This window comes from Pundamilia nyererei, unplaced genomic scaffold, assembly GCF_000239375.1.
Source record: "Pundamilia nyererei isolate P.nyererei 1_Seehausen unplaced genomic scaffold, PunNye1.0 scaffold00010, whole genome shotgun sequence".
Taxonomy (NCBI): Eukaryota; Metazoa; Chordata; class Actinopteri; order Cichliformes; family Cichlidae; genus Pundamilia; species Pundamilia nyererei.
In genome coordinates, this window is record NW_005187411.1 from 1,929,434 (window position 1) to 1,940,230 (window position 10,797).

At 40.7% G+C, this 10,797-nt stretch overlaps 1 protein-coding gene across 8 annotated transcripts in view; it reads right to left on the reverse strand.

The window, feature by feature from the left end:
- meis2a (Meis homeobox 2a) overlaps positions 1-6,025 on the reverse strand; it is a 78,026-nt gene extending 72,001 nt beyond the window's left edge. For 5 of the 8 annotated variants that reach the window (XM_013908450.1, XM_005723780.1, XM_005723779.1 and 2 more), the window contains exons 1-7: positions 5,915-6,025; positions 4,765-5,613; positions 4,038-4,264; positions 2,305-2,446; positions 1,998-2,048; positions 1,544-1,594; positions 880-1,029 (exon numbers count right to left, since the gene is read on the reverse strand). In XM_013908450.1, coding sequence (XP_013763904.1) covers positions 880-1,029; positions 1,544-1,594; positions 1,998-2,048; positions 2,305-2,446; positions 4,038-4,264; positions 4,765-4,776 — 633 coding nt within the window. In that variant the 5' untranslated portion in view covers positions 4,777-5,613; positions 5,915-6,025. Of the gene's footprint in view, positions 1-879; positions 1,030-1,543; positions 1,595-1,997; positions 2,049-2,304; positions 2,447-4,037; positions 4,265-4,476; positions 4,664-4,764; positions 5,614-5,914 lie in introns of those variants that run through there. The other 3 variants (XM_013908451.1, XM_005723786.1, XM_005723784.1) reach the window with 2 other exon arrangements.
- Positions 6,026-10,797: the final 4,772 nt, after the last annotated feature.

Here is a 10,797-nt window from a genome sequence, read left to right on the forward strand (position 1 = left end):
CGCAGAGGAGAAAGCAACTGCAGAGCAAACCACACGGCAATCAATACGAAACAATTAAACACATTAACATCAACAGCAATGGAAGGCCTCCAGACGAACCATCATATGCCTTGTGAACTTGACATTGATGGTAAGCCTTTAGCTCTGAGATCTCTTTCAATAGGCTACCACTTTCTCCACCTCTGCAGCAAAATCCACAGCTTTACGCGCAGGCCATATTCAGCTCCCACAGCCCCCAAATATAAAGCCTTTTTCTTTTTAAATATTGGCCTAAAGCTAAAGCTTACCGTTGATACCCTGCTTTAACGTTAAACCTGCGTAACAGATAATTGCCTCGCGTTTTTTTTTTTACGTCTTTTTTTCAGCGTGCCACTCTCCACGAACGCAGGGCAGCGATTTGCACACGCGCACGCGCACCCTTTATCACGCGCACGTACACACCCACTCAAGCCTCCAGCACGCAAGCAAGCACGGACGCGTTATGCACACATGACTGCCCCTAATCAAAAGACTAAAACAATAACTCACTCTATTGTATCACATCTAGCTTTTGACCTTAGAACATCGATCGGCAGATTTTCCTTGCAGAACAGAGCATGCTCTATTTACTGATGGCACAGCAGGGTCACACACACTGAGCAGAAGCTAAGTAGCCCCCAAAGTTGGCTCTATTAGATAAATCAAACAATGTGATTATTATGAAATTATTGTTTTAAATATATATATATTTGAATATGGTCGATTGCTACTCAAATGCATTGTTTGCTGAAAACTAAGGGCTCATGTGTCCCTGGTCTTTTTCAGCAGCAGATGCGCATGCAGACAGACAAAAACAGCACATAACAAATTACGAATACAAAAAAAGCTCGTGTTACTCACGTGATCTGCAAGATTGGTCGACGATCCCGAAAGTTCTTCGTGATCTGATTTTGAGCTGCCATCCCGTTCGTCAATAACTAGATCTATTGGCATTTTTCCTTTCAAACAACTGATGTACCGGTGGCAAAAATTGTCGCAGAGCTCGTGCACCTAGAAAGGGGAACAAAACACCTTTTCTCAGGATGGGGAAACGCTTCAGCCAGGTCCAAGAATAACTTCAATTAAGAGGCATTATCGGCGGCGAGGAAACAATAGTGAAATTGTTGCAGAGCTTATTATTCTCCTGAGGCCGGAGCAACAAGTTGAACGACGAAAAGAAATAATAATAAACAGCACGCCATAAGCTGGCGAAATAATGAGTAGCTGAAACCAAATCTGCAGATCAATAACAATGAGCAACGTGGGCAAAGAGGTTCTAACATATTTTATCAATATCCACTTCATCTGCATCGATAGTTGGCTAAATAAAGCAGCATATTTTATGAAAATGAGCATCATCAGAACGTCTCTCGGTGCATTTATTTTCTTGTTCTTTTTCATATCCGTGATATATGTACAGCAGTGATTACCTCTAGAGCACATTTAGTGATATCGCTTACACTGCAGTCATATTGTGCGTGTGGCAGGTGAAGTTTAGAGAGCGTAAAGATATATAAAAAATTACCTTTTCTAATTCCAAGAGGTGAAACCGTAATACTTGTATGGCTTGTATCATCTGAGGGGAAAAAGAGCAAAAATAACAATTAAAATTACAAAACTGACAAGATTAATGTATATGTACATTTTTTCGCCTCGGAAGTGAGAACGGGCTGTTGTGTCATAAAATAAAACCTTCCAGTTATGAGTGCACGACAGTCAGCGAGAGCATGCATATATTATATATTTTTTAACTTCTTACACTTCTAATATGTGATTACACAGTGGTCAGCTGGGTAAGTTAGATGGGAAGATTGAACAATGACAGCGGCAAATGTGGTCACACAGCCTCAATTCTAAACTGATCTGACATCAGTGCAGAAGTCTAAATCATATGTTCACATATTTACTTCGAGATGCTGTGGACATTTCAGTATACCGACGGAGGGAACTGGAAGTGGGAGACAAAGAAGTGCGCTTACCAAATTGTCCAACTCTGGATTTGATGAAAATAAAGGTTTTTCTGCTCGGACCTAAAACAATACATCAAATGTCAAAGTTAGTTTAGCATGAAATGTGTGGAATGTGCTACAACTTTAAATTGAAAAAAAAAAGCCAAAAAAAAGAAGCAAAAACTTGTGTTTTAAGTGAAAATTCTGTAATTAACAACAGTCACAAATCATTAAAAAGGGAACTTTTTATTGTAAAAAGAAAATAAAGCAAGCGGAAAACTATTTGCCGTGACGCAGACACACCATCCAAAAATATTTTTTAAACTGCAAAATTGACCTGTTTGGCAAAGACTGCAATGTCCTCATTGAAGGAGTCTGAAGAGCAGACATCGCCGCCTGCTACGCCGGGCTCCCTCGGAGTACACGTCGCCAACTCGCACTTCTCAAAAACCAGTGCGAGGAGTGGAAATAAAGGGTGACTGCAAGAGGGGAAACACGGCCTGAGTACAAACAGCACACCGGCTCTACAATGCCCACTGTAAAAAATGTCCAGTCTACCTGCGTATTAGTCGGCTCCCTGCTCTTCAAATTCTTACTGCAACTAATAATAACAATAATCATAATTAAAAAAATATTTTATCTCGATTTTTGTTTTTACTTTTATCCCGCTGTCTAGTTGTTTCTTTGTTTTTTATTACTCTACTATCAAAACATGCCTTAAAATATGTTAAAAATGGACGGCGACAATTAAAACAGTGTGTCTGATTTTAGAAAAGTCTTCTTAGTAGTTTTCTAGTAACACATGCATGTGGACAACCCCGTTTGGTACATTTTCTTTTAGCAATTGAGGTCTCATATGTTATTAATCGACTCGAGACAGACATTTCTTGCAGTGCGAAAGACAAAAGACTGAGAAGTGAACAAAACTTCAAACAAAACACAAAGCTGACTGTCGACAGATTTCAGTGGAATTTTAAGAAATTATACGGTCGCCAGGGATAAAAACAAAAACACAGAGTTACATTTAAGACGTCGTCACCGAAGACTTTAATATTATTATCACTGCTGTTTTAACACAGGCCTACATCTTCATCGTTTCACAGAGGTGAAATGTGTAAACTCTATCTTCCAGTTGTTACAGTCATCCAACATCTTGAGGCAATCGCCCAAATCATTTTAAAATGCAGATTATAATTTCAGCAAACTCCTTATTTCTATCACCAGCGATAACTGGATAAATCTGACAATGGCTTTTTAGTTAATTGTGATAAGTATATATTTAGATATTAAAGAGAATAGAGTCAATTTCCCATATGAAAACGCAAGAAAAATAGAAATGATGAGCTAGATTTACTCTACACCACATCCCAGATTATATCGGGATTATAGCACTTACTGTGTACGTATTAGTGAGCATTATCTGTAATCATTTTTTTTTAGTTTTGCCCTCAGTAGTAAGTAGCCTGCCAGTTCTTACATTATTGTAGATTAATGTGATAAAATTATAAAGACATTTAATGTGTTGTAACGCGCTGGCTGTGTATGTGTGTGTGTGTGTATGTGTGTGTGTCACTGCAAACTATTTTTGAAACCCTTTACAATATATTTGCATGCAGGAACAAGAACGTTTTAATAAGTATAGCCTGTGTTTACGATGGAGGAATATTAGTGTGCAGCGATATTACAAAGCACACTTTGCACTATGGAGCAATTGCAATAATGTTAAAAAAATAATTTTTTATCATAATTCTTTGCAGTCTCTGTATTTGGAGGTTGGACTATGAACAGCGAGCTTCCATGTTATTCTACAGCTTGTATTTCAAGCTTAAGGCTCATACTCTTACTTACTGCAGGCTGCTCGATGCCTTGTACAATGAGTGTAAAATTACACATCAACAAAACTCCCCTAACCAACAATAGAGGTCCAAAATTGCGGTCAAACCTGCACAAAACACTATTTAAATTTGGTAGTGGGAGAGAAACTCCAACAAAGCAAACTTAAAGAAAAGCTGCAAAGTTGAGGGGGGAAAAGGTGCGTGAGCGCGTATTAGATCCGTGTGTAAACCTTACCCATAAATTTGATCTTTATCCCTCTTTAAAGCGTCGTTGACAGCGGAGCCCATGCTGGTGGGCATAACGTTCGGATGAGGAGCGTGGGCTCCGTAGTGCTGGCTGGCGTGCAGCGGCGGTCCGTGGTTCAGGTGGTGGACCTGGGGAAGCGGCCGGGGAGCATGCGGGTCCCCGTACATCGACGCCGGGACTCCGTCCATCCCACCATAATGGGCCAGCTCATCGTACTAGGAATTAAAATTAGAACAAAAGTCAGCCGACTTTCCGGTTAAGCTACTTTTTCTTTTCTTAACAAATGTATAAAGTAAAGCATGCCGTGTCATTCTGAACAAACTCAAAGAAGAAAGTAAAAAAAAAAAAGCGTTCGCAGTGGAAAATTACGCTGCAGCCAGGGCAGAAAAGTGTGATATATTATATCTGCTACTCGGTGTGTCATTACCAAAAACATAATAAGTTGGGAGCTCCGCGGAACAGAGTTTGGTGGGCGAATAGATCGAATTAGTTTGGAGTCCTCTGTGAAACTGCTCCACGGCTGTCGTGGAGGCTGTCGGTAAAAGTAGAGGCTGTCACTTTGCTTGAAGAGTGAGAGCGCTGCAAAAATGTCAAATATAACTGCTTTGATGGGAATACTTTGTAAATTTGCCACCACCCGACAAGAGGTTAGCGATACGATGGCCTCCCTACAGTGGATTTGAACAGGTAAGTGTAGCAGATTTAAAAAACCTACCCTTTGCGCCATCAGGCTGCGCTCCAATAAACTCCTGAATCTGTCGTATATTTAATATCCCAGTCCCGGTTAGAAAGTGATTTAGTGGCAAGATTCCTTTTTCAACCAACTTTGCGAACTCTCCTATTCGCCAGTGTGGTTCAGTTGAAAGCGTAGCATCAGGGAGTTTTGCAATTTTTCTTGTTTACCCTCTTTCCTGGAAAAAAAAAATAAAAAATGCGCCAAAGTGAAGGTTACAATCGGCCCATCAACAACCTGCATGTAACTAAACTGTCGTGTCTCATGGCTTTTTGCCACTCCAGCTGTCAATCAAAGCCAGAGGTTGTCAAGGTAATGAATGAATGACGGTTGGTGATGATGTTCAAGAGAAGGACGAATCTTTTTAGTCCGTTTTCATCCCGCAAGTCCGCGTCTCCTTTAATGCCTCCAGATCGCTATCTTGTTTTATTATCACTGTAAAAAAAAGAAGAAAAAAAGAAAAAAGCAGTCGAAATTAAGAGATTGCGATTCAGATCTCTCCTTTCTTTCCCCCGTAGGTATTTCGTCTATCTGGCGAGACTGAGATGAGTGAGTGTCAGCGAGTGTTGGCAGGTTGGCTGCTAGCTTGCTTATAGAAACAGAGTCAGTTCGCAGCGCTGAGCGGTGGGCGAATGAAATGACGGATCCCGGAAGTAGTGGTGGCCATAGCCAGTCCTACAGCAGCTCCAGAAAAGAGAGAGGAGAGACCAAATCTTGTGATATGCAGAGTATATGCGAGGCACAGGGACGACTTCAACTCCACACTGGGGGTAAAAAGCCAACGCAGAACAGCTCCAACTCCCACCCAATTCTTCTTCGCCGATAAGCGTCCTAAAGAAACAGCAGAAAAAGGTTGAATGAGAGAGGTTTACCAGAGCGGGCACTTGTAAACACTTCGGCTACAAATGCTCCGAGCTGAACTAAACATAACACCGACTGAATGTATCTGCATGAATTATGAAAATAATAATAACAACAATAAAATGCTACATTTAGAGCAGAATTGCGCACGGCGAGTCCAAACTTTTACGCACGGCAAAATAAATATTTTACGTCTTTATTTTCATTGATAGAAAGCTATTACAACGAGATCTTATGAATGCTGACTTTAATATATGAGCACGACGCTTACTTGTTTTCTGTTTTGTGGTTATAAGCCGGTGTGCATACTCAGTATCTCAGTAATACCTCCTAATCTCACTGCTAATTATTGCTCTGGTCTTTTTAGCAATTAAACGGCGCGCAGCACCCCTCTAAGCCCAGAATGAACTTTTCCAAGCGGAAAAAAAGCTTTTGTGGAGAAAGTAATTTTGTGTGTTTCTTTCGTCCAATCCCGTCTCTTGATAGAACCTCGTTCCTTACCTCAGAGTAGTCAATTATCAAAGCTCCCCGAGATCATCAATCATGTGTGGAGATTGAAGTTTAGAGGAGGAGCAACGCTCCGGCCATCGATTGCAGTGAAGCCCTCTTTGGAGCCTGAGCACTTTTACGCTCAAAACAGAAGCAGGCCATCTATCCCCTTTAATATTTAGCTCCATCAGTGCTAATATGGCATCATGGCTGTATTGATAGGTTCTCACATAAAGGCTCCATTTATTGCTCCGTGACATTTTTTGATGGTGGGAATTAATTATTCACAGGTTAGGATTAAGGTAGACACACGCTCAGGGAGATAGGCTGTGGCTACTGCTGGAGGGTCAATAAACTCTCCCAACAAACAAAATACAAAGCAGAGCTGTTCAGGGTCGATTACGGAAATAGAAGGGTTTTTTTTTTTAAATGAAAAAGATTTAATACATGAAAGCGTGACAACAGTTATGTTTGTTGGCATAAAGGGGGGTGGGAAGTGTAGGACTGCAGGCTTTGACAAACGGCTGTGTGGACATTTCAACGTGCAATACCCCGGGAAGGAGCAGCAGAGCAGTGCGCAGAGAGCCAAGGCATTCACCGTCTCCAAGTCTCTCTCACACTCTGTAAACACAACCAGCCCGGCAGACTCTGCTATTGAAGACTGATATTTTCATAAGCTAAATATTGTCGTTCACATTGATTTGTGCACTAACGCTTGACTTTTTTTTCATCCTCCTTCTTTGGACAACCATGGTAAGTAGCATAAACCTTATTGTATCTACTGCTTTGTTGTGAGCGCGCGTCCTTTCGGGGCGCAGCATGGGGAAAGTTGTGAGGCTGGACTAGACAAATGCAGACAAAATTCTTTCTTTTTAAGCTTAGGTGACGTTTGCACTATACAGCTTAGCAAATCCGAATCTTATCGTTATTTTTTTCCCCTATTTGCATACTTTTAGATTTTGCGAATTTCATATTTTTTGTTATTTTTCCCCCCACATTTATTCAGCAAAATATGTGATTTGCCCCGGAGGAGAGTGATGTAAACACCCGAAGAGCGTGTGAAAATAGGAGAAGCTAATTATGCGTGTCCAATGTACGGCTCCACAGACACACATCCTTCCCTATAAAACTTGCGGCAATGACTCCCAACGACGTGAAATTTTAAGCTCTTTTCTTCTGTGATAAATTTACTCGAGTAATTAATGAAAGCTATAAACACGAGACTTCATAAGTGACAATATTTAGGTTATTAAATCTGCTTAATAACAACTTTTTTTATGTGGCATTACACAAGTCGGTGTTTAATTTTCCAATTTCATTTTAATCATCATTCACTCAATGGTTAATTAAAATTAATTTTCCTCATAAACAAGACATGTGCCAACCTAAACTCCCCAGCTTATAACCTGACGGCGTTTACAAGGAAGATACCTCCAGGAGGACACCTAACACAGACAATTAGACTTTTTAAAGTAGTTTTATGTTTCTTCACGTTAAAGCTCTTTTCAGGTGCACAACTCCCGCGCGTTTGAGGGAGAAAAGAAAATCAGTAGATGGCATTAACAGGCGGTAAAATTTCATCTGGTGGTGTCAAATTGAGGTCAGTTTAGGGTTAAAGCTCTCGGTGTCCGTGTGGGACATGGCCAGCTGCGTTTGGATTCATTAGGGGGGGAGAGGATCCATTTCAAGGAAAACACTACTGGGACAGTCACCAGGCTAAAGATCCACTGCATGTCACATCCCAAGGTGCACCAGGACCGCCTGCGCGCCACCCGAGCACCAGCACTCCAAGTCCCACTCCTCTGTTTACTCATTGCGGGACTTACAATCCCTCTCCCCCTCTCCTGCCCTGCAGGGCTCGGTTGTTCACACACACAAGCCTGTTGCTAAATATGGAGAGAAATGCATTGTTGATTTAATTCCCTCAAAAAGATCACTGATATGAAACGAGCTTCAAATCCTCTTAGTGACCTTAAACACTCCTGAAGAAACAATTGGCCCTCAACCGCAGGAACAAATAAAATCGCCCTAATCTTGTTTGTAACTTTGTTCTTTCTTTGGCCCACTTCAGTATTTGAGATTATGCAAATTAGGAAAGCTAATGTATAGAGAGGCTGAGATAAGACAGGCTCATGGACTGACTGCAGGAGGAGCGCGGAAAATAAAAACCTTGCAGTGTCTTTTTGTTTGTTTGCACCAGTTCCTAAAAATTATAATAATAAAAAAAATAATCACGTAGTTTGACAGAATTTTACTTCAGCATTTAATTTTGCGCTCAATAAAAACAAGTCAGTTCGACATTTTCTTGATGTCTCCAATTCCACAGAAGACTGTTAATTAATCCATAATTACCAGCTCCGTATACTATACGTTTATTTATTTATTACATATTTTATAATATTTTATTCATCATTTGTTTAGAATATTTTGCCCCCTTTTTTGTTTCCTTCTTTCACAAAACATTACCTCAGTCCTCTGCGTCTGAACTCTTTATGACCCCGGAGTGAAATGTGACTATAGGGTTTCAGAAAGCGGAGTGAGCAACTCAAATACTTGTAAAAGTTTCGCGACTAACTGTAAATTCTTCAGCTCCAAAGCCTCATTTTCCCCTCCACCGATTCTCGGAGCCTGGTGTCAGAGGGTTAGTAAAGGGTGGAGGGGAGAGAGAGCGAGGGAGAGAGAGAGAGCGAGGAGACCAAGACAAAACGTAACCGCGGCTTCCCCCCCACCCTCCTCACAGGCTCGGTATGAAATATGCTGCCCTCTAGCGACACCTGGCGGCCACAGCGAATTCCGAGCCGTCGAGAGATTTGCCACAAAGGCAAGAAGGCCCACAAAATACGCCAAACTTAATTAAACACATTAACACGAAATAAATCCCCAGAAAAATGACCACGCAAATGTGTTTTAAAATTAAAATTAAAGGTAGCTCCATTAAACTGTTTATTCTTGAGGTACCGGAGGTCATAAATCAAAAACTGAACTTTATAAAATGCCTTGTTTTTGTTTTACTGATTTAATCTAAATAGTGCACGCATTTTTTTATAATCTGCCATTTGTTTTCTTGTGGTGCTTCAAAAATAAATTAAGTTCAAATGTCTGCGCCCTTTATATTTGATTCTATTATAAGACGGTCACTGTGTGACACAAAAGAGGAAAAAAAAAAGTTGGCCTTTATCAGCCCTAGCCTGCATTTAATTTAAGGCACCGCGTATATTTTGTGTTATTGAGTTTATCTGATTTTTTATTTGTTTCTTTTTTTTTAGCCAATTTTGAAATCAATTCTGCAGCCACATAAATCTAAATAAACTGGACAAAGAAAACCAACAGCACTTAATAAGAACGCTCACGTGCTTATTTTAATAATAATCTGAAAATCCGGGTTTTTTCTGTTATGAGCGATTTTGAAATAAACTAATAAACAAATTCAACGTTTTACAGGCTTTTACGCAAGAAAGGCACAAAAAAGTCAGCAAATCGATTCACATCACGATTCTGGAAACAACCTCAGCACCTAAAAACTATTTATAAAATATTAATGCTGGAAAGTGATTTAGTTTCTATTCTTCTTTTTACAGGAAAAAAAATCTTTCACGTATAAAATTATATATTGATGTATTTCCCCAACGCATTTTCCCCATACATTTATAATTAAAAAAATTCCTTTCCCCCCCTTATCAAACTACCCAAACTACTAATATTTCCCCTCCTCAGTGCGTGCAGCCGCTCTGCAGAGAGAGTCTCAGCTCTGCTCGGCTGTGACACAGTTTGAGCAGGTCACTGCCGAGATTAGAGCCCGTCGTTAACGCCTGCTCGGATACACCAAATGCTGATTTAATGAGCTTGCATTGGGTGTTTGTCCAAGAATACCTGGTGTGCATGCGTTAGTAACGCCACAGACCGTAATCCCTGTGTTTTCCCCTGAACACGTGGCTTTAAGGGCAACCTAAAAACACTGCAAAGATTTGACTATGATTTCTTTTTCATTTCTTTCATTTTATTTTATTTCAGTCTTCCTGAACAGGTCGAAGCCTCTAAGTCCCGTATCCAGCCACATTACCACATGTAATTGAGAGAAGTTTAAGTGGAGGCCGGGAAACCGAGGAGTTAATAGCGGTGACCCTCTTGCTGTGCCTCTGTCGCTCATCATTTATCAGGCTTAAGGGGCTTAAACAGGCGACGCAGACCCACCTTTTATTACATATCAAACCCTCTCTCCCTTATCTGCATTATAGGAAATACATGCATCGTTGGCCGTTATGCGGATTTGGAAATAGAAACACGTCCAATAAAGTCGCCCTCCTCCGCTGATCAGAGGAAACGTGTCTTTAGGCGCCACAGAGACACCCCAGCGGTTTAAGTCTTTATTAAATTATCTTAATTCCCCTCTCCACTTTGAAACGAATATAAATGCGGCTCTTCTGTTGTTTGTCCAGCGCGGAAGAGAGGAAACGTGAGTGCGGAGGTCCGCCACGGTTCAAGATTAGGAGGCGAATAAAACTGTAAATGCAGACTCCAAGCGCCTGCAAACCTGCCCAGAGCGGATATAACGCGCACGACGTTAAAACTCGAGTGTGGCAGATTTTTCTCTTTCCCTTTTTTAAATTTAGATGTCAAAATATAAAATATCACAAATATAAATATATATTTGTGTGTGTGTGTGTA